The following is a 25,763-nucleotide window of genomic DNA, read 5'->3' as shown; positions in this document are numbered from 1 at the left end:
TTTAGCTGTAGTGTCGGTGAATCCAACTTTCAGCACCTCCCACCCTCTTCAAGGGCTGGTTCCGAATTGTGCCCGGCTGGGTCCCAGCTGGGTGCAACTCGAGTTATTCCTTGTCGAACAGAACATCAGAAAAATCAGGAGGCTGTCGAATGTTGAATTAAGGCGCACTATACGGAAAAGGCCAGACGGACAGTCCAGCAACCAGAGAAAAGAACCTGTAGACGTATCGTGGAAGCCAACCTGGCTATCGGGCGACAACTCTCCAACAACCCTGCCCCTCTGTCAGCCAGAGGACACGAGTCCAATCTAGAGGTAATTCTCTTATGGTTAGGTGATTTATTTACCACTCTAGGACCTGTATGTGCTTTTGTGGTGATGCATCGTTTGCTAGCCTGGGTGTGGACTATTCAGGCGAGTGTTCTGCCTGCCTGAAGGCTTAGAAACCGGGCGCCAAAGCAGACACTGGACAGAAAGGCGGGCGGGAGAGCACAGCCTTAGACAGTAGTTGTATGGTTTTTTAACAATTTCTTTGCCCTGGATAGTTGCAGCATACAGAAAGGCATAAGCCTGGTTGTTGTATGGTTGAGGCCTGTTTCCTTTTTGATCGAGCAACCGCATGTATGTCAAACGCTGTCCGGGCTAGGGCCGAGCTTCCGGCTGCAATGTGTACACGACAGGTTCCTTTGACATATGCTGTTCTACTGGTCGTCTCCCTTTCAATCCCCAAAAATCTCGTGGGCGATTATCAGACTCGTAGCAGTTCTACCGAGACCTATTTTGAGGCGCGCTAGACGGCTTATAATTACAATAGAACCAAAGGCTCAGAGGTCTATCTATGGTCTGGGGCAAGCTTATATAAATCCCATGGGCCTCTCCGCTCGTAGGGTAAATGTAAATATCTTAGACCATGATATGAGAGATTTCCGAGGAGCTGGTCTACTGGCGGGGCCGACACAGTTATACTGTTTCCCCCACACAAAATATTACATCGAGGGCAGTCCAGAAATCAATTCTGGCTCATCGAGGATGAAGGCATAGTGGGCCGGCAATTAAGCTTTTCAGCCTATGTGGCGCCATCATCCTCCTTCAGGTTAGCGGGGTCCTGTGTATGAACATTTACTTTGGACTCGATAGACAGCGAGAGCCCGATTCGAACTGAACAAATAGGAAGCGACATCCTCTCTTGCTTCTGTGGTCCTTTATCACTGAACGTGGTGCCCTGGTTATGTGCTGACTTTCTCAAATATTACACGTTCTGCTCTCATTCTCTGTGTACGCCCTGTCTTGAGCACCAACATGTGCGGGGCTCGAAGGGTGATTAAGATGCCTCTATTCAGCGCCTGTCCGATCATCGTCCCGTGAGAGCGACCTGCCGAACTGAGCAGATCACTTCAAGCCCCATGATGTTTGTTAACCTGCAAAAAACGAAAAAAAGAGCGTCCAAAGCTTTTCCATTTCACAATACATTCCAAAGTCACGTGGAACTATCCCTCCTGGTACAAGTCAAGTCCACACATTTTATTATGTTATTCAATCGCGCGAAGCATATTAATAAAGTCACAAATCACCGGAGGCGGTTTCCTGATTTAAAAGACTACCCAGAGAGCAACCAGCAACTATTAAAAAGCAAGCAACGCGCCCAGCCCAGCAATAAACCACAAGCTGGGATGGACAACGCTCGCAGCGTCGTCTGATTCAGTGGGCTGGGGAGTCTCAGCAGTTAGAGTCGGAGTTAGATTGTTGTCGGTGGAGTCATCAGAAGTAGTGGTCTCCGATGGGAACGAGAAGTCGTCGTCGTCTGCACTCGAGGTAGGCCGAGTGGTGGTCGTATCGTCATCGGTGCCCGTTTCGAAGGGGTCTTCATCATCAGAGTTGGTCAAAGTGGCAGTCGGGAGAGACGTCTGGGTGGCCGTTGGCAGAGTTGGTGTTTCAGTTTCAGTGGGTTCGTCCGCTGAGGTAGATGTGAACGTTGATTCTCGCGTCGTGGTAGTGGTGGCCTCATTTGTGGGTGTGTAGTCGCCGTATATGGTACTCAGGGTTACCATGGTGGGAGTACCGGTGCAGCCCCGACTACGTCAATCAGAATTTTGTTCCTCGGTTTGGTTGCAGGTGTATGACAAGGCTTGAGGGTATATAGAAGGCACATACCCGAGAAAGTCCATACAACATCCTATGAAAACACTTTCGTTGGCGTAATCGCATGTTGCTCCAATGTTACAACCGACTAAATAAGACGTTATTAGTCAGTTTGATCCGTGCCTGGAAAAAAAGGGAGGATGTTAAAATGCAGGAGGAAAGAAGAAAAACGAACCTCCTCCTCCATTCATATCCACTCCACAACAGTTCATGGCGCATCCATCACCACAGCATTGACCAACAATGCAGCTACCTCCACCTTCGCAGGTGTCCCGCTTCTCGAGCAGGGCTCTGGCTCCCAGTGGGGAAGTGTCCTGAGGCGTTACCGCTGGGCCGGAACGCTCATTCGCCAGGCCATAATGGGCAAAAGCCAGGAACGAGAGGGCAATGGAGTACTTCATGGCTGTGAGTATGACGATGAGGAAAAATTTGCCGAAGAGGAAAACGGCAATGAGGAGGCGTCTTTTATCGACAAAAGAGGATCAACGGCGCTAAAATAGGGCAGGCTGGGCACCTCGTGTTTTGATTAGAACACGAGGTTTTCTGGTCTGAGAGCCACCCTGTGGAGGATTTAGATGCGCCGATTGGCTGTAGCTATTGAATTTTGATATCGGATGATCCTTCCGGACTTGAAATTGTTGAATGCCGGTCAAGTTCGGATGTTTGATGGTTCATCGCTGGAAGAACCATCATATCTTAAATGTGCCCGATGAGTTACGAAAGCCCGGAGACCGCGGCCGTTGATCTCCAAGAGAGCTATCCAATCTGCCAAATAGGCTCCTCACCATATAAGTCTTGTGATAATATCCTTTACGAGGCTGTGAGTGTCTCCAGCACAAAGAGAAGCGCGTCACGCACTTGGCGTTGCCCAGATCTTGCCCAACTGGGCACACGAGCCGTTGCTGAATTGCGACTCAGCTTCTTTGCGCCCCAATTTATCGCCCGCGCCCAGCCTCGTATCCAACCCACTTCGTCTCTCAATGAATCTCATTGCACCAATTATGCTTCACAACCCCACAAAAGAAACCTTGCGTGCGGCTTTGCGCGACTTAGTGGTCGATAGTTTGGATTCAAATACTCCATAGTATCACCCACCATATCGAACAAAACGTCGATCAGCTTTGTTGTCTGATGTGGCGCGCGGATTTCTCCGCAAAGTGAGCGTGCCAGTCGTCCACCAGTTCGTCAACTCGCCAGCCACATTCCTAGTCTGTGCTTGTAGGATCAACACTAACGCCTCGCGCATCTTGGCGATTTGCCCAACCGTCAATGAATCTTGCGCCACCCGCGGCGCCTCAAACGACGACCAGCTGCCCCGGTTGAACGTTGCTAAGACTGACCGTGCCAAAGTAAACAGCCATTTCTGAGAAGCCTAGGAGCCTCGACTAATCCTGAAAGTTCCACCCGATTTTTCCTTGCGTCTTTATTTTCTTCCCTTAGCCCTAGTACTGACTCATGTGTACTGCGTCCCCGTTGGATTGTGGCGCTAGGTCGAGATCCAGCTCAGGCAAGCGCGATGGATCGTGAAGGGCGAATAATACTAGAGTACGATTTAGAGCGTGTCTGTTGAGATACTTGGAACGATAAGACACCGGGTCAGGGAGAGTGATGGAGACGCGATTGCGTTCTGAGGCTTGAGTGGTTATGGCACATGTTGGGTGGAGACGAATATAAACAACAGTCGACAGAACTTCGAGCCATGCGCTGAGAGACGACATGTACTCAGGCTGGCCATTTTCTGTCAACAATTCCGTTGGTTCGCAGTGCTATTAATAATTCTTGTCATACCACTTATATATATCGGAAGATCTACAACCAGATCCGTCATCTCCAAACCAAGCACAGCAAGCACATGGTAGAGGACGAGAATCAACCATCATCGCTACCTAGTCAAAACATAAGGTATGGAGGAACTCACAGAATAACATGTCTGGTCTTAGAGCCCTCTGAGTACTTTATGTGTTGGAGCTAATTGAATACACCCGTACCAAATTCTACAAGGGACCCCGCTGGCGAACATAACTAGAAAATAGTGTCCACTGATTGCCCTGTGCTGACCTCCAGCAGATTTTGTTTCAACTTTTCGAAGGTTCGTGGATGACTCTCTATGAAACATCCTCGACCACCACCAGGGGAAGTCAACTCAGAAGAGCTCCTTGCTACCAGGCACAGATCGAAGAGGCCTCCCACTCATCGGGATTGTCGATGGCAGTGGAGCCCTGGAGCCCGATTATCCTCCAGATATCTAGGATCCTAGTACTAAATCATGGTAGTATCAGTATTCTGTCTTCTCCTGAAGTCGCATTGTCGACGATTACTCACATCTTCAATCTCAGGGGATGCTGGACACTGGTGGACACGCCACTCTCCAGACTACTCCGGAGTACTCTCCAGTGGGGACGTTGCATCCTTTCAGCCAGAAGGCCCTCCCGGCCATGATCCAATACGACAACTCAGCCGAGCAGATCGCTCGCCCGCCCAAAGCGGAAGGTTCAGCGATTAGAGCCATTTGCCGATGTAGAAGTCAACTAGCCTCTCTTTCCTATTTGGGCTTAGTCTCGTTCACTTTTTCCTACTGTATCTAAATATTGTACTTTCTCTCTTCACATTTAGAATGAGAAGACCTTCAATTTCACTCCTATGACCTCCAATTCTATCCGGCCCACACATCCCCACTCGCAATTGCATCCATAGATGTTGCACCAGGTGCCTTGCTGATTATCATCACAAACGTTGTAACATCCTGCATCGTGTGCGGCGCGGCGCGCATCATCACGGTTTATACATCCTCCCTCCTGTCTTGACACGAGCAGGCCGGCGTCATTGTCCGGAACCGGTGTACTGGAAACGAGACAGGCGGAGGATATTAGATAAATGATTGATGTTTTCATAGTGGGTGTTAAATAATTAGGAATATATGAAGGGCAGTGGCGTTTTCTGCAGTTTGAGGAAGAGCTCAAGCAAAGGGGTGGGTTCTTATGATTTCACCCACCGATTTCTCCGTTGTCAACGTCATTGTTCCAGTAACTCTTGCAGGAAGATCGCCGCAATCAACATGGCAGATCGCATGGAGTCATTGCCCTGTTAGGCTGTTGCTTGCTTCCATTGTCTGCAACTGACCAGGGAACTCAGCCATAGTCAACTATGATGCATGCATTCAGATGTCTGTTGGAATGATGAAGCTATTTAGCTAGCTAACTGCTAAATATAGCCAGATGACATGAAAGAAGCCTTGTGTGCTAAAACTTTCCGTGGAAGACGAAGGGGCGATAAGCGGGGCTTCGAACAGCAACAGGTCATTTTGATCCGCGGGTGATCTGCAGGATCTTCAATGGGTCAATGAAACTGTGAATCTCCTTGAAGAGTGTAATTTGGAAGATGCAGCTTGACCTCACCTGGCTCATAGGAGGCTGTCCTAGCGCGCCACCGTACATCTCTCGATATTTTGCTACTGGATGAATGTAAGGACATTTATCTAGAGTTTTTTCCGCTTTCTGCAGGGAAATCGATTGTTTGGAGCCATGTTTTGCCTTCAAATATTGGAGCTTTTCGTCTGCAGAACCAAGTAAGTATATATCCCCAACCAGTGGGTGATTCCGACGGATGAACTGCCCGGGAGACTTGGCGGCTCTTTAGTACGGTTAAATATATGTGGCCGTTACATCACACTCCGAAAGCACTTTATATAGCAATAATAGCTATCATTTATTCTATTATCCCATATCGTGTATAAAGACCGCAACATTTAGAGATTGGTCTATTGTTCCCATACTATTGTTGTACAGTAGATATATTCTTCGCTTACCATGATATAAAGTTAACCGTAGCACCTTTGGAAAACCACATATGAAAGGACAACAAGAGTAAGTACCTGTTTCCAGCTGCCCTAGCGATATTCGGCATAGATTGCTCTATATCTTCAGTTGATTCGGTAAAGAAGTATTCATCGCTGCCTGTCGGTACGGACTACGTTGGTGCCCGAGTCCGGCTTGCCGTCCGTGTCCGCATTCCGAGCACACGACCGAGTCTGATGCAGATCCTCTTCTTAGGAGATCCAATCCCTGGTATCACTCCCCGATTCAGTGTTTCGTATTCGTCTCAACGCTTGGCCGTATTATCTTTGAACATGCTCGGCATCGTGATTGCGGCTGCCTACGATGGCAAGCTGACGATAGACGGCCGTAGATAGGTATAAAAACGTTGCTACGGAGCCACCAGGTCTAATCAAATAAACCGGATATGTCGTTCAGGATGAAATTGCTGTCTTTGTTTACTCTGATTTCCTATGGGCTCATCGTCTCAGGCTCTTCCATCTGCCCGCCCACAGGGCCTGTATTGCCTCCACCGCATATACCTCGAGACTACGACTGGTCCAATCTGACACGGACACTAGATGAATTTATCCAGGGTGCGGTAGAGGATGGATGGAATAGCACCAGTAACTCATTCTCTGTCATGGCGACTTCAGCAGAAGAGACCTTCTTCACCTATCATCATACTGCCCCCATGAAGAACGAGTCTGGTGTTCAAAATGTGGAAGACGACACTGTTTATGCAATTGCGAGTATTACCAAGGTCTTTACCGTTCTCGCTGTTTTGTTGGAGGACAGAATGAACCTAGATGACCCCATTGGTAAGTATGTCCAGGAGCTGAATAACTCGGACTGGGAGGATGTCACTCTCCGTCTCCTGACCAGTCAAATTGCGGCTATTCCACGAAATGGTATGTTGCCGCGTATATCTGCAAAAGACTTACTAACCTAAGGAAGGATATACCTTTGATAATGCCTTAAACGCCCCAGATCTCGTTGAACTTGGGTTCCCGGAACTGCAACCTTCAGATATTCCTCCGTGCTCCCTGGCGCCCGGTCTGCGAATGTGCACTCGTGAAGGTATGTTGTCCCAGGCCCCATCAGATCGTGAAACATGCTAAGGGTAATCTAGAATTCTTCACCTCGTTTCCAGAATTCACCTTCACTGGCGCCGTTGGAGATCGTGCAGCATACTCCGACCTCGCATATATCCTACTGGGATACGCCCTGGAAGACGTTATCGGCTTGACGTACGAGCAAGTCTTGAAGAGATCCATTCTGGACCCCTTAGGCCTCAATGACACCACCATGTTTCGCCCGGACCCTGCTCGCATGATCATTCCCAGCGAGGGCGCGTTCTGGGTTGATGTTGACTGGGCATACTATCTCATGTTCGTTCCCAGTCTTGAATCGATGCGACGCCAAATGCTAACAGAGCTATCACCCCGCAGGACAGCCGGTCTCTACTCGACCCCAAACGACCTCAGCACCTTTATTCGCGCAATCCTAACCAACCAACTCCTACCCCGCGCAAAGACGAATCAATGGTTCAAGCCCGCCGCATTCACGTCCCAACTAGACAACTCGGTCGGAGCCCCCTGGGAGATCTTCCGACCCACCACGCTACTTCCCAATGACGCCCGCCCAATCGACCACTACACCAAGAGCGGCGACGTGCCCGGGTTTTCGTCTTCGTATCTGGTGATTGTCCCAGAGTATAACCTTGGCGTCACGATTCTGGGTGCTGGACCTGACGCACCGACTGTTGTCCCGTTGCTTTTGGATACTGTTCAAGCTGTCTTGGTTCCGGCTGTCGATCAGTTGGCGCGGGACCAGGCGATTGAGCAGTATGCGGGGACATATGCTTCGGAGTGGGGGGATCAATTATCTGTCATCGAATTGGCTGTGGATGATGGCCCTGGCCTAAAGGTAACCCGCTGGAGCAAGGGTGATCTGGACATGCGCAAATCATTGGCTGTTGCGCTGTTCGGCGGTTCGTCTGCTCAGGATGCTCTACCCGCGGATATCCGGTTCTACCCTACTGGCGTGGACGATCGTTGGTACGTCGGTTTTACCGCACAAGAAGCCGAAGAAACACAGGAGGCCAACCAGCGCGGCTTGCTCCGGGGCAGCGCTTGCATGGCTTGGTACCGGATTGACCAGTTCCACTATGGAAAGCGTAGACTGGACGAGGTGGTTTTCCACATGGCCTTGGATGGCGCTATCGAGACTCTGGAGGTTCCTGCTCTGAGGGAGAGCTACGTGAAGAAGTAGATGCATGATCTTGGCCTACCCGAGTTCGCAGCCAAGCTATATGTTTCTGCAGTTCTAACATCTTTTTGCTTTAGAGACAATTTCATGCAAGGATTTGGAGTTTAGTAATTTACACTCACTCTCCAAGAATGGAAGCACAGAAAGGGATATGAATACTGGTAACCACCTATCGGTGGCTGCACTGCTTGCAGCCCGGGCAGTAGACCTTGATTCCGTAGCGCTTCTCGCTATCGGACAGTATTGTGAATGTTCTACCCTCACGATTAGCGAGGCCTATCATTCCCTACTCTATGTGCTCTTCCACGATCTCTGGTCGTAAAAGACCTGGCGATTTCCCGGACGTAAAGTGCAATTCCAGGGCCGCGGCCCGAGTCGAGGAGGTAAGAGTCAAGTTTAACTCGTATAGCAACTATTCTTAGACTCTCAGCACAATCCAAGAAAACGGTGCCTAACTCGATCAGGTAGCTCGCTCGTCCTTTCTTCAAAGGTGTGGTTGCCAAGGTCCTGGAAATCGGAAGCAGCGGAGGGCGTTCGTATCCCATTGTTCAGGACGGCGTCGGACGTTCTGAACGGGTCCGAGGATGCCACCTACTTCTTGGTATAAAGCTATTGGTTTTTGACCCGGAGGCTTTGCTAGCTCTGACTCTTCAGTTGACTCTGACATCAAGTCTGTGCGCAGTATTACACAGAGGTTGCGCTGTCGCCCAGAGTCCCAAATATACTGAAATATACTAAGTTCTCTGCCAAGTCCAACATCCTGCTGCCTAAATACATTGAACTTTATACCCATTATTACCCAATATTTGAATACAGTCCCCACATACCCAAGCCCAACAAGCAGACAGCAATGACGATGCTCTCTTACACAGGCAGTGGCCCCTACTGCTACGCACACAGCCTATACATGATCCTCCAAGCCTTGGCCCCGGATCCGCGCTCAATCCCATCGTCCGGATTCATCGAGTGCCTGACAACGATGCCCTTCGGCAAGCTCTTCATCAACCTCGACACCGGCCCCGTTTCCTTCTTCAGCAACCCATGCACCGACCCAGACGCGGGGCTCCGAATGGCAATTGAGACACTGGGATGGGAGTGTACTGAGCATCGGGGCGGCGATGCTGAATCCGCTCTCTCGGCATTGCGTGCTGCACTCACAGACGGCGGGCCTGTTTTAGCTGGCCCGCTTAACATGGGCCATCTCACCTACTACCCGGGACACACGGAGCTGAATGGGGCGGATCACTTTGTTGTGGTTATGGGGATTGATGATAAACACGGAACGATTCTCCTTCATGACCCGGCGGGATATCCAGCAGTGCATATACCAAAGGGGAATTTCATTGACGCGTGGCATGCCGAAGGTGTCGAGTATAATGAGCAGCCATTCGTGTTCCGCTCGCACTTCCGCCATGTCAAGGACGTTCCGCGCACAGAGATGATCGCTCGCACGGTCGGGATCCTCGCCGGGCAGATCAGGAACCATGTTATGGTTGTTCCAGGCTCGGTTAGCGGAGTCGCGGCTCTGGAACGCACGCGAGAGGCCGTGCAGAATTCGGTGCTTACTGTCCTGAATGAGCTAGCGCCATTCACCTTCCCACTTGCAGCCAGGCGGTACTTGGACGCGAGGGACTTCTTGGTGGAAGCCGGGCTCGTAGATGCCGCGGAGATCATGGAGAAACAGGCGGCCTTGGCTGGCAAGGCACAGTATCCGGCTATGCAGGGGAATTGGGAGGAAGTTTGTATGATACTGGAGGGGTTTATTGAGCTTGAGGCGCAGTTGGTGAATAGCCTCAAGCGGTTGGAAAGCTAATTGTTGTCAAAGTAAGCAGTTCAGACTGGCGGTCGAGTGGCTATCACCTCCACGTTAGTGCTTCCTTGCAGGGGCACTTATAACGCCAGTGGAATGGTTAAGAGAGAACATTAGCAAGTATGTAACAGGAGTATCATAGGAAGAATAATGTTAGACAAGTAAGGAACGCTGCCTCCAGTACACTCCTGCCTTTAGTGAGGCCTTGAATTCATGAAACAGCCACCAGAAATCTCGCCCTAAGTGTATCTCCACCCATCAGTCTCTCGATAGACTAGACGAAATATCTCCAACGTGCCGAATAAAGGATCCAGGTGGAAGCTCCCTCCGCTCAAGCCGTTTTTACTACTAATAGTACCTGGTGGCTTCCGGCCGGCGACGACCAGCCGACTTCCGGCGTGGAGGGTACCATTTCCTAGGATCAGGTGGAAGATGGTCACAGACGTGGATTATAGCGATTCTTTCGATTCTTTCGATCCTCTAGGCAGGGCAATCCCCTCTCACCTTAAGGTGATTGGGCTCATGAGAATATTCAATCTGCTCTGGTACGGTACCCACGAGGAAGATCACTCAGATAACAGCATGTCACCAAACTAAACGTTCTTTTTTTTTCATCTTTTTATTTTCTCTTTGAGGAAAAGCGCTGTTTAACTACGAGTAATCATGTATCTCTACTATTACTCCAGAGTCCAGAATGCGGATTATAGGAATGTATGCGAGAAATGCGTTCAATAAGCCCTATATATCGTCCTACACCCATCACCTACCGCTGGAATGGGCCCGCTGGGGCAGGAGGCCTCTTGGTATCCAAGTACAACCCCTCATATCCCGGACCAGTGGATGCACTATGAAGGTGTGAAGTTCACGCCGGCGAAAAAGTGGTATGCTCCTGTGTAGACAGTACGCGAGGAAACGTATCAAGACAAATACGCTATTTTTAAGAAGGGATTACGACATGGCTTTCAATATTACTAAACACGGCTCGGTAATAACAATCTCTGAATACATGCTGACTCGGCCACTCCCACTCCGTCCGGGTCACGAAAAAACGAGCCCTTTCTTAATATCCCCAAATCGCGAAAAGAACAGATCAGAAAAGTACCCAGTGCGCGCCACCCAGGGCCGCTGCGTGGATGCCCTAGGCAGATCCGCGGCAGCACGCTTCACATAGGTAGATGAGAGGTTCATGATAGGATGATTCTCCAGCTTCTCTTCCGATTCGACGACAGGAACAGCAGCCGCGTAGTCACTCTGGTATATATGCCTCACTACCCTACAGACAATCCGCATCGCAATATCCGCGCCCAGCGTCCAAGAGGCGTTGGTGAAGCCTAGAATCATCATGGCGTTTGGCAGGTCTTGGAGCATGAGTCCGTTCCATGAATATTTAGTAGTGGCATCCAATTTCTCGCCCTTGACAGTAATGGGGATCCCGCCGAAGAGCTGGAGGCGGAGACCTGTTGCCGTGATGATTGTGTCGGCCTCGAGCCTCTTGCCTGAAGCTAGTTGGATTCCACTTTCGTCGACGTAGTCAATTACACCTGTTGCGACTTTTGCTTTTGTGGAGCTCAGCGCGCGGAAAAAGTCGCCATCGGGGCAGGCGCAGAGGCGCTGCTCCCAGGGATTGTAGCGAGGCTTGAAATGTGGATCGATAGACATATTCGGTGGCAGCTGGGCTCTGACTCCCTTCTGTAGGAGGGAACGTGTGGCCTTGGGGAATTTCCGACAAAAGGCATAGAACAGCTGCGGCACGACCAGGAACCACAGTCGGCGGAGGCGAAACATTGCAGATCTCGGAAGAAGACGAGCCCATCCCGAGTCGAGTTTCCCACGGTTGGGGACGGAGGCCAGATACGTCGGGCTCCGTTGAAGCATCGTGACGGATTCCGCATCTTCGGCCAGCGATGGGACAAGTGTCACGGCTGTAGCTCCGCTGCCGATGATGACGATCTTCTTGCCGACCGCGTTGAAGTCCTCGGGCCAGAATTGGGGATGGATAACTGTGCCTTGGAAGTCCTCTAATCCGGGGATAGTAGCCTGCAGGGGCGTGTGATAGTCGTAGTACCCCGTTGCGAATATGATAAAGTTGGCGCGCAACTCGTGAGTGATCTCTTCATTCTGCACCTCGAGGCTCCACTGCCGGCCGTCCCAGTCCGCTGACTTGACACGGTGATTGAGACGGATATGCTGTCGTATGTTATGGGAGGTTGCCGCGTCTTCCAAGTACCTCAGGATATCCCCACCTTCAGCGATCGGGTTCGCCTGATTCCATGGGTACCATGTCAGGCCAAAAGTGTAGAGGTCAGAGTCCGATCGGATGCCTGGGTAACGAAAGAGATCCCAAGTGCCGCCAATGTTGTTACGTGCCTCGAGGATGGCGAAGCGACGGTCGGGGAACTCGGTTTGTAGACGATACGCTGCATTGATGCCGGAAATTCCAGCGCCAATGATGAGAAAATCGAACGAGGATGAATCCATGATGATGTGACGGAGATGGTGGTGGACCCATTCTTCCGACAGAACTGGTCGAACCTTGGATATATATATACGTAGGTCGCATTAACTGAGGAAAGGACAAGGTACATATGTCCATTGCTCGTTGATAGCGGGTGCCGAGGTCAATCAAGCATCTTTTACTTTGCAGGACCCGAGTAAGAGCCACGCTTGCCAGAGAGAGCAAAAACCCTCCGCCACCTGGGCAGCCTTCCCCGCACACAGGCCATTCAACCTCTAAACCTAAATCGCTCATATCGAGGGGAAAACAAGAGCTCGGAATATCAATTCGTAGTGCATACTCCTTCCAGTATCCAGATCACTGGGCACCCTCCATTCAGCCAAAACCCTCCGCAACTGCATCCCCACCACGAGTTGGATCTCCATTTCTACGTGGATCAGAAACGAGGAACCCTTGCGAGCCGAGGAACCCGCATGCGGGGAGGGCAGCCGACCAACGTAGGAGAGGCACAAAGTTTATATAAGGAACACGAGGCAAGGTACTGTGCCGCATATCTGTTGACCGCTCGAGACCTCCTTTCTCCTTCAACCCGTCGTTCTCATCAGTGCCATCCAACATGTCGCTCAATCAGCTTCTACAGCCTTGTTTCGATAACGCTCAGCTGCTATTCTCACAACTTTCCCCTAGTATTCACGTCTATCTTTCGCGTCCACTCGTCCGCAAGGCCCTCGCTCTGGTGGCAACGGTACAGCTTCTAAGGAGTGTTAACAGCTATCTTTCTCAACGAGCACAGAATAACTGGGTGAGGGCGCATCCATGGAACCCGAAGAATGAGCTGGTGCTCGTGACTGGAGGAAGCAGTGGCATCGGCAAGCAGATTGTCTTCGACTTGGTCAAGCTCAACGTGAAGATGATCATCATCTTCGACATCCAGGAGCCTGATTTCCACCTACCATCCAATGTGTTCTTCTTCAAGGTGGATCTCACCTCCTCCGACGCGATCAAGGAGGCGGCAGCAGAAGTCTACAGGGCGCATGGCCATCCAACAGTTCTCATCAACAACGCCGGAGTTGGGTTTCAAGGGACTATCCTGGACGAACCTGAGGAGAAGATTCGCCTGACACTCGAGGTAAACACATTGTCGCATTTCTGGACGGTCAAGCAATTTCTTCCTAGCATGATCAAGAACAATCACGGGCATATCGTTACCATCGCGAGCATGGCGAGTTTTACTTCTCTGGGTGAAATGGCCGACTACGGGGCCTCGAAAGCCGGGGCGCTCGCTTTCCATGAAAGCTTGACGCAGGAAATCAAGCACTGGTACGGGTCAAAGAAGGTGCGGACGAGGTGAGTACACACCAGCCAAATTCCGAGGAGTAGTAATGTTGATTGGGGGGAAAATAGCATCATCCACCCCCTCTGGGTCCAGACTCCTATGATTGGGGACCTGGTGGAAAACCGGGCGCGCTTCGGACAGCCGATCATGACGCCAGACAAGGTGTCAAAGGCGGTCATCCAGCAGCTGGTCAAGGGAAATGGCGGCCAGGTGGTTGTGCCTTCGTCACTTGGGTTTGCTTCAATGCTACGAGGGCTGCCGAGCTGGATCCAGGAGCGGTTGCGAGATCGTCAGTCGCAGAATTTTGTGAGACTGCGCCGCGCGGAGCAAGAGTTGGGGAAAAGGGCCTGATTATTGGCTTATACCTTGTCCGTATTAGTGCAAAGCTATTTATTTGGCCAGTGAGATCAGCTAGTCCTAAAACTGCAAAAACCCTCCGCAGCCCCAAGATCCACTCCCTCAGTAGAGAGCCTCGGCTGCGGGGATGACCTGATTTCCTCCTGCATCCAGCTTGTCATCTTCCTGCCCTCTGGCCCCACCAAATCTCTCACAATCCGACAGCAACAATGCCGCTTCCAACTCAACACAAGGCCTGTGATCTTTGCTACACCAGGAAAAGACGATGTGTGATTCGTCCAGGCGCGGCCGCCTGCGTGCGCTGCGAGAAATCCTCCGTTGCCTGCACCGCCTCGCGACAACAACCTCGGGCAGGTCGTCCGCCAAACCGAGAGCTCGCTGGGGTTGCAAAGGGCTCGCTTGTTGTATTTGACCTTGCCATCTCACGGCCACCGCGCCCGGTTACTGAATCACGGGACCAGGATGGGTCCCCGCCTAAGCTGCTGGCCAGCGTTGGCACCATCCACTATGAATTGCCTCCTCCAACAAGATTGCCAAGCAACATCGATTCCCTGAGTGATATCTATATGTTTGGCCCAACGTTCGCCGGAGATTTTCATCGGGCTCTCGAATACTGCTGCCATCAGTCGCCCGGGCTATTGGATGAAATCTTCCGTGCCCTCGAAACTTCCCTTGCGTGGGCGCGGCTGGCGCTGCTTCCTGTCGAGCACATTGATATAAAGAGTGGTGCAGAGTCTGTGCGAAAACTGCACAATGTCCAAATTACCAAGACACATGACGCACTCGGATACCTCATGCTTGGCCAGGCATTGGCGGCCTTCAACTCGCTCATCATGCCAACAGGCACCGCATCAATCCTCCGGTGTACTCTCTCGATGGTTCATGCTTGGTACTCAGAGATTGCCCGTGTACCGTTCTTTGAACCAATCTCGATCGCTCCGATCTTCTGGGATATCGTCTGGTGTTTGTTGCATCGTGAAGTCCCTGTTATCAAGCCCGTTCTGGGCCGGAAGGGGGTGGTTGATCGGGTGGCGGGGATCTGCACATCCTTGCTGCCAACTCTCTACGACCTATGCGTTTATAGTTCTCAACTACAAGATTGTCGGGTACACGATGATACCATTGATGGGATCGAGCAGCAGATCCGCGCCTGGACACCGGATGAATCCGGTCTCGCCCTTGGGCAGTACAGCGCGCTCGAAGTTCTGTCAATGCGCACACAGGCCGCCATGTACAAGACAGCAACCTTGCTGCTCATCCATCGCCTTCGGTACCCTCTAGGTACGGAGGACCCAACCGCAAAAGCTCTTGCAGAAGAGATTCTAGAAGCAAGGTCCCAGTTCTCCGCTGTTGCGGGACCTTCAGCGAAACTACAACACTCGGTATTCCCGACCTTTCTCGCCTTGCTCGAGGTTCCAACCCCTGTTATAACCGTGTGGGAGAACTCGACATGTCTCCGCGCTCGGCCAGTCTGTATGGATGGCCTGGTGGCCTTTCCTGGATATGTTTGTGAACAGCGGCGGGCCGGCTTCAACGGTTTGCTACTCGATCTGGTCAAAACTGGCCCTACCTTTCCCTCGTTTCCGTGAGCCACTCATCAAAGTTGCACAGGTTTCTACCGCAATGGATGCGAATTTCCCTTACCTTGCAATTGTGTACCGATAAGCCAGTGGGATACAGGCTACATCTACGTAGGCAGAGCCCAGGTATCACGGCACTGATAGGACTGGAATGGAAACCCCCGTCACGAATAAGCACCCCCAAACCGATCTTATCGCTCAACAGACAGCTACGTACAAAACCCTGGTGGAAGAGGATAATGGGCATAATTGGCCCCGCTAGGCGGATATCGTGCGCAGACCATCTGAATGGACAGGTTTGACTCTTGGAACGGTTTTTTAAGATAACCGGGAGTGTACACAATATTTACATAAGCACATGAGTTTGACCGCTTCGCCCATCGTCAAATTCGTCAAATGCTTATTTCCAGCTCAGACGAGAAGCTGGCTAGTTGAGGGGGCATTGTTCTGGACAAGACTCCATGCTCAGGGACTCGGTACACGTTCCCCCTTGCCGGAACAATCTCCTACGCGACCCTCGTCTCCCCTCAGTCGCACACTGACCATTTGCGGAGAATCCAAATCCTCAAAGCGGTGGAGCCGAATCCTCCCTGATTGACGAACACAGCTGGATCTGGTTTCTCGTCGCAATCCCTCCTGCAAGAGTTGCCACATCGTAGGCTTCTTCGTGGATATCACTCCCCAATACCGTCCATCTCTGATCGACGGTGAACAGATTACACCCCCAGCTATCCTGTTGTCGGGTGTCAGTTAACTCAATGCCCTAAGCCCCGAAAGAAAGCCAGATGCACACAATGCAGTGCTTGGAGCTGCTTACCCGCTTCGGATCACCGCATGGATCGCGCTGTCCCCACTCCCCTTTCCCATTCCGGACCCAGACCCCAACTCTTGCATTTTGGACCTGCAGCGGCAGCTCCCAGCCAAGAAGATAGTACATGTGCGCACTAATCTGCTCAGCACACTTACCCTGCGTCCTGTGCTCGGAGTCAGTGCCCGACGGCGCCTCGTCCCTCCAGGCGATCTGGCAGAGCCTCAGACTCTGCAGGACAGGCGTATCCTTGTAGTCGTACGTAAACGACTTCTGGCCCGTCTGCGAAGACGCAAGGATGATGTGCTTATCCCACGCCAGGATCCCCATCGCACTCGGCATGCGCTTGGCCGAGATGCCGTACTGGCGCAGGTCGGCCTCCATCTCCGTCGCGGCGTCGCGCGCAATCTTCCACAGCTGCCCGTCTGTGATGGACTCGACGGGCTCGTTGAACACGAGGTGGCTGCTGAATGCCCAGTGCCGAGGGCTGCTCGTATCCTCGGGTTTCACTCCCTCCGGCCAGAGCATTGCCAGGGAATAGTCGAGGGTCACGCCGAGGGGGCCCTGGGCTTGCAGTGGCCGCGAGAGGTCGTAGGCATTGAGGATGGGGGTGAATGTGCTCAGGATCCCGAGGACCAAGAGGCTGATATTCCAGAAGGATGGGAGCAGCATTGTTGCGAGAACTGATAGACTTGATGGCTAGCCAACTGCAGCGGGGGAATAAAAAAAGTCAACCGTCAGATAACCAACGGTATACGTGATGCATGTATAAATCAGACATACAATGAATATCAGACAATGCGGTCGAGCGAGTTTGAAAAGCGCTCTCAGTCGATGTTAACCACTTCTACCCACAGCCTTTTCATCGGGTAATGGAGGGCTTTGTTTAGTTATATTCAGCTGCGACGGTACCACACAGATTGAACTAGGACGATCGGGGCCAAGATAAATTGCGATCCTGTCAGGGGTTCCTTGGCTTAAATTACAGGAGCAGGCTGTGCCGCCGGCGGCTGAGATGTTCGGACATTTGCACCAAAGGTCTGGTCTCCAGATCAGTAAAGCCCAGGAGCTCGGCGTTCCAGCCCTGTCTGCTTTGAGGATTTCGATCCCAGTCGCCCAAGTCTGCATCTTCATGTCGAGTGTTGTTGTGCGGTCTAGCCCGCATAGTTGAGTTCGCTGCTCAAGGTTTTAATGTTGCAGCAATGACAGCCTATCGAATGCTAGATGCTGGCAACTTGTAAATCCTGGGGCCGTCGGCGCCGCCCAGTAAGCTTGGTATAAATAGCGACCGTTGATGTGAGCCGTGCTGTGGAGACCACTAGATCAAGGGGCTTGGGGGCTGAATTGGCTCCTAGTCATCTTAATCTCGCGACGGCAGCGGCTGATTGGTGCTATCGAAGCGCCGACTCAATACGAGCTGAACGGTCCCTGCGGCTGAGGGTCCCTGAAACGACCAGAAATGCACAATCCTTCCACAGGGCGCAGCTGATGATCCTGTGTTTGATTGCACGAACAAGAATCCGTGTCAGAACTGTATACTGAGAAGAAAATCTATGGGCCCCAAACTTCCCTCCTCGAAAGCTTCTACTCTAACCTCCTCATACAGATATAAATCGTGAGGGGCGGGAGTCTTGGGGCTTTTGGGGAACATTGTCACTCTTTCTGGTCGTCCGCTTCTCCTTTCAAAATACTCTAATTCCACTCATTCTTTGCCTTGTTCTCTTTCTTACCTTCTTTTCGTTTTGTTTATTGCTGGGTTGATGATGCGCTCTCTAATCAGCCTCCTTTTGCTCCTGGCACAGACCCACGCTCTGCCAGGTCTCTTACAGAGCCAGAACTCAACAGTCCCAGCACCCTTTTCGCAGGTACTTGCAAGGCGCGATGACGAACCCTGGGACAGTGCAGACCTTTCCTGGATCACCAAACTGGCGGCCATCGGCGATTCCTACTCGGCTGGTATCGGCGCCGGCGACAGGCTGGGAAATGTATTCCAGTTCGCCGACAATCAGAGTGGTGTGTAAGCCCTGGACATGAAACCTTCCTCCCGACATGGTTTGTAGACATATATATATATATTTCATTGGCTAACGGGCGCCGCTATTTCCTGGCTACAGACTACGCCTGCAGTCGCTATGACCACGCATATCCATATCTCATCCACCAGGACGAGCGCCTGGGCGATCCAGGCACGCGCAACTTCCAGTTCAAATCGTGCTCGGGGGCTGTGACAAAGGACGTTCTGGAGACGCAGATCCCGGCCATTGATAACGATCAGCAGGTCATATTGCTGTCGATCGGTATGGACTGCCTACGTTGGACTTGATGATTTGTGTTCTTATGGTCAGGGCCTAATCCTAACTAACTCGTGCCTTTCATTTTCCACGCACAGGTGGCAACGACCTTGAGCTCTCCAACATCCTGAACCAGTGCATCTTCCAGTGGGCGACTATAACAAAAACGCAAGCGCTCCTGCTGAAGCTAGAAGAGATCAAACAGTGGCTCACGGGGCAGAAGTACAAATGGGCGGAGCTCGTTGACGCTGATGTTCTGAGCCGAGGATGCGACGGGCAGCTGGATCTTGCGCAGACGTTTATTGACAGCAGCGAGTTTAGCAGCAATATCGACAAGGTGCTCGAGGCTGCCAAGGGGAAACTGGCCCAGGAGTGAGTGTTGTGTGGTCATCCATTGTTTTTCTTTTTCTTTTTCTGCGTTCGTTGCGGCTAACTGTTGTGCCTGACCATAGTGGGATGATTTACTACACTGGGTAAGTCGCGACTCAGATACAGGTGCTTTCACGAGGTTTGTTTTCTGATTGTCTGCCTCTATTGCAGGTACGCCAAGTTCTTCGATGAAGAACTGTCTCCAGAATGCGACAATGTGTCCTGGGCAGTCTGGTACTTTGTCAGTCAATACGAGAATCTTCCCTTAGGCTAGATACTAAACAGATGTCCAGAGACTATACAATGGGTGGCAGGACAAAGCGATGCTCACCAGAGACCACCGCAAGCGGATGAATGACCTCGTTGACGCTGTGAACGCCAAGCTGGTAAGTATACACAAAGCTGCAACTGCCTCCGCTACAGCGCCCCTCGTTACGCGAGGTGTTCACACTGCAATCACTGACGAATCCGGTCCTTGTATGACAACAGGAAGAAGCCGCTACTCGGGCGGGACCAAACGTGCGCTTTGTAAACTATGACCAGTATTTCGGCGAGTTCAAAGGGCGATATTGCGTGCCCGGTGTTGACGAGGCGGCCAGCGACAGCAACACTCGGTAAACACCGCCCCCTTCTCCATGGCTATACCATTGACGCACAGACACAAGACGCAGAAAGGTGGTGTTCTCTGGCTAACCAACTTTCCACTCCTAGGACTGGGCTGATGTTCTACGAACACAAAACGTCCGACCCCTTTGGCACCAACCCTTGGAAGCGAGACCTTCATGACCAGGAGATTCTGGGTACATTTGGGGGATACCAGAATGCCCTCGCGCAGATCACGCTGCTGCTGGATCCCGAGGCTGAGCTGGTGCACGAAGACAAGGTCGAGATCCCAGATGAGGCTCCGACGGGGGCCGAGGACATTCCCTTGATTTACCCGGACAGCGTGCAAGAGGTTAGAGACGGCCTGATAGACGAGGTACCGGAGGATGCCGCTGTTCCGGGCTTTCTGCCAGACGGGTAAGCGCAATCGTTCTGGGTGTGCAAACGGTAAAATTTGGACAACATTGACTGACTTGCATAATCGCAACCATCACAGCTACGGGCGCGTCTTCCACCCCCAAATCCTCGGCCACCAAATCATCGCAAACCTCGTCCTCTACCATATGACCAACGACAACGCGAAGCGAAACGCCAAGCCCGAAGCACCCGAAACCCTCAGCCTCCAAACATGCCCGCTGATCCCAGCCCCGGCGCCGGTCACGCCGCTCGAGCTGGGCACCCAGGAATGCAAACCGGCTTTTGACGGGCACGACGACGTGCACGAGGACAACCTGAACTACTGGGCCAGGTGGCTGTGCCAGGATCAGGAAGCGACGCTATACAATATGGGGCCGGGTTCGAAGGAGGTGTTTTGGAGGCCCGAGCAGTCAGGGGTCGTGATGAATTTCCGTATACGGTGGAACGAGGGTTGTAAGACGACCCAAAATGACCAGTCACCGAGGTTTCCTCTGCACCCGCGCGAGGACGTTACGTGTCAGAAGATGTTTTGGGAGAATTGGAGGAATTGTAAGTTTGGAGCGCCCCCTGTTCCTTTCATCCGTGGACGGATCTATCCACACTCCCTGCCTCGTTTTGCTCTCGACTAGGATTATGGTACACGAAGCTAATGACTGGGTGGCACTTGCGCAGGCAATAATGGCGGTGTTGGGGGCTGGAGAGATGCTGGATGTCTACGATATGAATTCTGGGCAGAATAAACTGACATCCTCTGTGTCCTGTTGCATAATCCGATTATTATACCCAAGAATGAATCCAACCGCTTGGATCGCCTGGATCCCAAAAAATTATCTTTTACTAGTACGGCCCCGTGTGAAACTCTGAGCTCCATGCGCTCGTCCTCGTTCTAACCCGTTTAGCCTGTACAGAGCAAAGAATTAGTTAGGAGTTGAGAGCATACTAGTCCCACCAGCCACCAGCTGCCGTTGCCTCAATCTCAACCCCGGCCTTGGGACCCAAGTCTTTGAGCTGCTGTCGCTTCGCTGGACCCCATTCCGTAAGATCCGCACCCAACAATAGATGAAACCGTCTAAGATGCGGCGTAGTTTTCCGCCAATCCCCCAGCCACAGTGATATAGCCTCCAGAAGGTCGTCATCCGACCATTTCCACTCTGGTTGAAAATACAGCGCATCAGTAATAGTAAGCACCTCGATGGTCCTGGGAAGAACTTTCGAAAGCGTTGTCCCGGGCTCACCCGCCTGGAAACCGAGTAGGAATGGAAGTGGGACTTGCAATCGTTTGACGTTGTGCAGGCGGCGCAATGCTCCGATGCCGGTTATTGTGAGGGGTGGCAACTCGGGCTCTGCGCGGGACATGCCTGCAGAGGCACCGATGGTCAACTCTGTAAGGGTCGCGGCTCGGGACAGATCTTCAGTGATTTTGTCGAGATTGATCACGTCAGTGACCTAACTATCCTTGAGATTTGGACGGTAGTACCAGTTCCATTTCAACCGCTGTACCCGGCTTGTCGCAGAGAGAAGTTCTCCCAAATGCCCTTCACGTACCATGCCCACGTCCAGTGATCGTAGTTTTGGAGGATTCGGTGGATGCGCAGCAGGCCATTCAAGGGCAGTGCCGGGGTTATCGATTGAGGTGGCTAGCTGCTCGATAGAAGGCAGGTAGAAAAACGGCAGGACACTGGCGGTGTTTCTTGCGTCCGTGGTGTCCCGTATGTCGAAAATCCACCCATATAAATGCTAGAGTTGTTATGGAGTGAGGCGCCTGACGTGTATTTATACTTAACCAGAATGCTAAGCTGTGCCTGCTATGTACCCCAGGCTCTTTGATTTGGACTAATCAAAAGAACTAAGTTATCTAATAGTAGTATTTGACCAACAAAAGAAGCAGCCACTGCTACCAGACATCGCTTTGGGGAATCATCGCATATTGCCAGCCCTCGTACGTGGCTCGTGAGTTTGGGTTCTAATGAAAATGTATGCTAAGCCAGTGTCACCAATTCGCTCTGGGAGCATAAACGAGCGGTATGTCGCGCGCTGACGAAGATAACGATATAACGTTACAGCCCCAGCGCGGGATCCACCTTGGTGGCGCCAAATACGAGGTACGCGCCAACACATCTTCAGCATCGTATTCAAGTCAAGCTGCAAGTCTCGCGACATTACTGGTCATCCCGTCCTGCTTTCGAGAGGATTCTGACTTAGTACTTTCGGTGGTGGATCGGTAGCTTAAGACCGCATATCATCACGTTATATGCGATGACATACCCTCATCATAAATAGAGCACGTATCCGATGTTTGTTTCTAACCACTAACCAACATACGCAATACACATCCAAACCTACCCAAGACATAAAGCCATGAGCCTAACAGGAAAAGTCGCCATCGTGACTGGCGCATCCCGAGGCATCGGCGCCGGAATCGCCTTCGAGCTCGCGAAGCATGGAGCCAAGGTATGGATACATACATATATGCTGAACGCCATTGCAAGCACAGGCTAATCTAGTAATGCAGGTAGCTCTCACCTACACTACTCCCGCGAGTAAGCCCGGCGTGGACGCCGTCATCTCTCGAATCACCGCCCTCGAAAACGGTTCCAGCGCAACGGCGATCAAAGCAGATCTGCGCGACCCAGAAGCCCCACGGCGAATAATCGCAGCTACCCTCGAGGCCTTCCCAACAAAAGACAACAAGCTGGACATCATGATCAACAACGCCGGTGTGGCCCTCTGCAAGCCACTCACCGAATGCTCCGACGAGGATATCTCCTCCATTTTCGATGTTAACGTCACTGGGACGATGCGCTTTACGCGCGAGGTAATACCCTACCTCCGCTCTCCGGGTCGCATCATCACCATCAGCTCCATCGCGGCGCGTCGCGGGGCGGCCGGATTTTCAATCTACTCCGCGTCCAAGGCTGCGCTGGAGGGGTTCACGCGGTCGCTCGCCTATGAGCTGGGAGTGGAGGGCCAGGGGCACACGGTGAACTGCGTGCAGCCGGGGCCTGTGGAAAGTAGTATGTTGCGGAATGATCTGCCACCCGAGGTGGTGGAGTTTATGAGGCAGGGGACTGCGGTGGGCAATAGGATTGGAATGCCGGAAGATATTGCGAGGGTTGTGGTGTTTTTGGCTGGGGAGGAGAGTGGGTGGGTTTCTGGGGAGTGTATCTCTGTTTCTGGAGGGTTTCATATGAACTAAATATTTGCCATTCTTTCGGTCGCGAAGGGTGATAGAGTAGATATTGGGATTTACATAGCACGGCGGGCTTGATTTTTAGATTCTCTCCACACATAGAGCTCTATTAATTTGTTGTATATAATATCTCGTTGCTTACCTTACATTGCATTTACTAAAAGAGGTTGTCTGAAAGGTTATTCGCTACTTGGGAATGGCACTTCTCGAAACCATAGTATGAGCAGGATACAACGGATATGGGAGGTAAGACTTGTCATCGAAGTATGATGCTTTGCTAAGGTTCTTTGGAGTGCTCCTTGCACATGACAGAATGTGTGTTGGTGTCTGAGTAACATGTATATGGGTCCTGACTACGGACTTTATAGGCACAAGTCCACTGACTATATCTTGCTTGGGCATGGGGAAGGCAATTCACCTGTTCTCGCGTCTTGATAAAGTTATCTCGCCATGACAACGCTCTTCGGGATTCCGCCGGAACAAAATCAAACACATATTGTTGATAAGAATTTCTGAACTCCGGTTGCTGATTGAAAAACCCTCTGTCGATCTCGCATCAGGTGATCCCTACAGATCAGCTTAGATGAGACACTGTGACCGACCCGGGAAACCACACGGTTACTTAACGGCGAATACTCAACCGAGGCTATCCGGAGCCCTAGCTGAGAGATTCATGCGACCTGGTTTATGGAGCTCAGTGTCTAGTGAGACTGCTGAAGCTCGCGGGAACAGCATGATGCTGAGGTTAAGTCAATTTGATCTGCATTTCAAGAGTCCTGTTATGGTCCTGATCTGGTTCCGCTGCCCTGGCATCACCAGTAACCTCATGTCTCTCAATGGAGACTTCGTTGGATACTACTGTCTTGCCCGACAATCGCGGCGTCACAGACAACAGGAATTACACGCAAAGAGTTGCACCAAAGCATCAAGACGTACTACGCGCCGAGAACGTGATATCATCTGGGTCATCAAGGAAATCCCTCACCATGGCCGCTCGCGTCCACCACAAATATAGAGGAGTTATCCACTCCATAATGCGAGCGCCTATTGCACCGATATCATGGTTCGACTTCCAGCCAGTCGAGGAAACCTGAAACGCGTCTTCGATCTTCTTCCGTTGAAGTTGTTCGTAAAAGCCAAAGGCCTCGTCAACCGAGTCAAGGTCGTAATGTGAGAGGACACTAGCAATTTTGATCGCATCTTCCAAGGCGTGGCCGATACTTTCGCCTTTGGGCGGCATCTATGCACTCAAAGAAGCGGTTGTAAGCATGGTTCGGAAAAGAAACAAAAGACTGAAATGATTGAGGAGATCTCACAGCGTGTGCTGCATCCCCCAGTAAGAGTACTCGGTTCGTATGCCAGACTCCGTTTGGTGGGAGAAGGTACACGGGATAAAGCGTCCACTCCTCAACCTGGGCCATCATGTTCTCAAGATCCGGAATAGCCGAGTCCCTGGTTCTCCGTAGCCCTTCACTCCGTATCGCCTGTTGATCTTCGGCTGCAGATCTCCACCCTTCTCGCGATTTCGCCTCTGCCATTTGTATCAAGAGCACAACATAGATCAAGCTCCGGTCGTAGTCGCAGAACGTAGTCAGGGCCGAGCCATATCGCGACATAATCAGAGCCGAATCATTGAAAAATGGCCTGTGCCCTCCACGGAGGACATCCTCCCTTTTCACGAACCCGTAAGCATTCGCAATGCCCGAATAATACGGCTGCCTGTCCGGCTCGACCAAGAGACTCCGAACCGCGGAATGGATCCCATCGCAGCCCAGCACAACGTCGCCGACTGCACTCGTCCCATCTGCAAAGTCAACACGCACCTCCCCTCCTCCACCGCTTTCCTCCCCCGACGCCTGCTCCCGAATCCCAGTTAGCCGCTTCCCAAACTGTATTTCCACTCCCGAACTGCCCGCCGCGACATCGACCATTGCGTTCAGGAGATCACATCGCATGACCCTCCACCCCTTGTACCCAGAGAACCCAGTCCCGTCAGGCCCATTATAATCGATCGCAGCGATCTGCACACCGGTGCGCATGGAGAACAGCTGAATCGCGTCGACGGGGCAGCCGGCTTTCATCTCGCGCAGTTTCGCGAGCACGCCGAGCTTGTCTAGACAGCGGAGAGCCTTTGGGGTTAGATTGACGGGCCCGCCCTGGGCACTTGGTGCGTCGCGGAGCTCGTAGACAGTTACGAGGAGGTCGAGATCTGGTGAGGTCTGTGAGAATTTCTGCGAGAGCGAGATCGCTGTGGCGAGGCCGCACATCCCGCCGCCGATTATGATGATGTTCTTCTTCGTCATAGCTGCCTGTTGGATTGCTCTGGAC

The 25,763-nt window shown here is 51.9% G+C and overlaps 11 protein-coding genes across 11 annotated transcripts; 6 read left to right on the top strand and 5 right to left on the bottom strand.

Annotated features, from left to right (window-relative positions):
- Nucleotides 1-1,496: 1,496 nt before the first annotated feature.
- On the bottom strand, nucleotides 1,497-2,555 carry BJX68DRAFT_226181 (putative GPI anchored protein). Its single transcript, XM_071038467.1, has 3 exons — nucleotides 2,312-2,555; nucleotides 2,149-2,224; nucleotides 1,497-2,070 (listed from the first exon to the last, which is right to left on the bottom strand). Exons 1-3 carry the CDS (start codon nucleotides 2,535-2,537, stop codon nucleotides 1,620-1,622), a joined length of 753 nt encoding a protein of 250 aa, XP_070904318.1. The 5' UTR covers nucleotides 2,538-2,555; the 3' UTR covers nucleotides 1,497-1,619.
- A 3,832-nt stretch (nucleotides 2,556-6,387) lies between these two features.
- Nucleotides 6,388-8,222, top strand: BJX68DRAFT_261823 (serine hydrolase domain-containing protein; the record flags this gene model as incomplete). Its single annotated transcript, XM_071044275.1, has 4 exons — nucleotides 6,388-6,859; nucleotides 6,906-7,028; nucleotides 7,081-7,339; nucleotides 7,400-8,222. 4 exons carry the CDS (start codon nucleotides 6,388-6,390, stop codon nucleotides 8,220-8,222), a joined length of 1,677 nt encoding a protein of 558 aa, XP_070904317.1.
- Nucleotides 8,223-9,069: 847 nt separating this feature from the next.
- On the top strand, nucleotides 9,070-10,032 carry BJX68DRAFT_261822 (NlpC/p60-like transpeptidase-domain-containing protein; the record flags this gene model as incomplete). Its single annotated transcript, XM_071044274.1, has 1 exon — nucleotides 9,070-10,032. The coding sequence occupies one exon, from the start codon at nucleotides 9,070-9,072 to the stop codon at nucleotides 10,030-10,032; it is 963 nt and encodes a 320-aa protein (XP_070904316.1).
- Nucleotides 10,033-11,067: 1,035 nt separating this feature from the next.
- On the bottom strand, nucleotides 11,068-12,507 carry BJX68DRAFT_252334 (flavin-containing monooxygenase; the record flags this gene model as incomplete). Its single annotated transcript, XM_071042541.1, has 1 exon — nucleotides 11,068-12,507. One exon carries the CDS (start codon nucleotides 12,505-12,507, stop codon nucleotides 11,068-11,070), a length of 1,440 nt encoding a protein of 479 aa, XP_070904315.1.
- Nucleotides 12,508-13,100: 593 nt separating this feature from the next.
- BJX68DRAFT_276727 (SDR family oxidoreductase) lies at nucleotides 13,101-14,171 on the top strand (the record flags this gene model as incomplete). The annotated part of the gene is made up of 2 exons (XM_071048174.1): nucleotides 13,101-13,831; nucleotides 13,889-14,171. The coding sequence occupies 2 exons, from the start codon at nucleotides 13,101-13,103 to the stop codon at nucleotides 14,169-14,171; spliced, it is 1,014 nt and encodes a 337-aa protein (XP_070904314.1).
- A 215-nt stretch (nucleotides 14,172-14,386) lies between these two features.
- Nucleotides 14,387-15,766, top strand: BJX68DRAFT_261819 (Zn(II)2Cys6 transcription factor; the record flags this gene model as incomplete). Its single annotated transcript, XM_071044273.1, has 1 exon — nucleotides 14,387-15,766. The coding sequence occupies one exon, from the start codon at nucleotides 14,387-14,389 to the stop codon at nucleotides 15,764-15,766; it is 1,380 nt and encodes a 459-aa protein (XP_070904313.1).
- Nucleotides 15,767-16,322: 556 nt separating this feature from the next.
- BJX68DRAFT_261818 (uncharacterized protein) lies at nucleotides 16,323-17,237 on the bottom strand (the record flags this gene model as incomplete). The annotated part of the gene is made up of 2 exons (XM_071044272.1): nucleotides 16,323-16,490; nucleotides 16,575-17,237. The coding sequence occupies 2 exons, from the start codon at nucleotides 17,235-17,237 to the stop codon at nucleotides 16,323-16,325; spliced, it is 831 nt and encodes a 276-aa protein (XP_070904312.1).
- Nucleotides 17,238-18,328: 1,091 nt separating this feature from the next.
- Nucleotides 18,329-20,985, top strand: BJX68DRAFT_261817 (SGNH/GDSL hydrolase family protein; the record flags this gene model as incomplete). Its single annotated transcript, XM_071044271.1, has 10 exons — nucleotides 18,329-18,582; nucleotides 18,693-18,862; nucleotides 18,955-19,228; nucleotides 19,309-19,329; nucleotides 19,397-19,466; nucleotides 19,519-19,611; nucleotides 19,715-19,839; nucleotides 19,937-20,245; nucleotides 20,325-20,794; nucleotides 20,918-20,985. The coding sequence occupies 10 exons, from the start codon at nucleotides 18,329-18,331 to the stop codon at nucleotides 20,983-20,985; spliced, it is 1,854 nt and encodes a 617-aa protein (XP_070904311.1).
- A 199-nt stretch (nucleotides 20,986-21,184) lies between these two features.
- Nucleotides 21,185-21,601, bottom strand: BJX68DRAFT_261816 (uncharacterized protein; the record flags this gene model as incomplete). Its single annotated transcript, XM_071044270.1, has 1 exon — nucleotides 21,185-21,601. The coding sequence occupies one exon, from the start codon at nucleotides 21,599-21,601 to the stop codon at nucleotides 21,185-21,187; it is 417 nt and encodes a 138-aa protein (XP_070904310.1).
- Nucleotides 21,602-22,603: 1,002 nt separating this feature from the next.
- Nucleotides 22,604-23,441, top strand: BJX68DRAFT_261815 (SDR family NAD(P)-dependent oxidoreductase; the record flags this gene model as incomplete). Its single annotated transcript, XM_071044269.1, has 2 exons — nucleotides 22,604-22,696; nucleotides 22,758-23,441. The coding sequence occupies 2 exons, from the start codon at nucleotides 22,604-22,606 to the stop codon at nucleotides 23,439-23,441; spliced, it is 777 nt and encodes a 258-aa protein (XP_070904309.1).
- Nucleotides 23,442-24,360: 919 nt separating this feature from the next.
- BJX68DRAFT_261814 (FAD-dependent oxidoreductase) lies at nucleotides 24,361-25,738 on the bottom strand (the record flags this gene model as incomplete). Its single annotated transcript, XM_071044268.1, has 2 exons — nucleotides 24,361-24,675; nucleotides 24,752-25,738. 2 exons carry the CDS (start codon nucleotides 25,736-25,738, stop codon nucleotides 24,361-24,363), a joined length of 1,302 nt encoding a protein of 433 aa, XP_070904308.1.
- Between the last annotated feature and the right edge of the window lie 25 nt (nucleotides 25,739-25,763).

The sequence above is a fragment of the Aspergillus pseudodeflectus genome (assembly GCF_044049435.1).
Source record: "Aspergillus pseudodeflectus strain CBS 756.74 chromosome Unknown BJX68scaffold_3, whole genome shotgun sequence".
Classification (NCBI taxonomy): domain Eukaryota; kingdom Fungi; phylum Ascomycota; class Eurotiomycetes; order Eurotiales; family Aspergillaceae; genus Aspergillus; species Aspergillus pseudodeflectus.
This window is presented reverse-complemented; position numbering and strand designations above follow the sequence as displayed.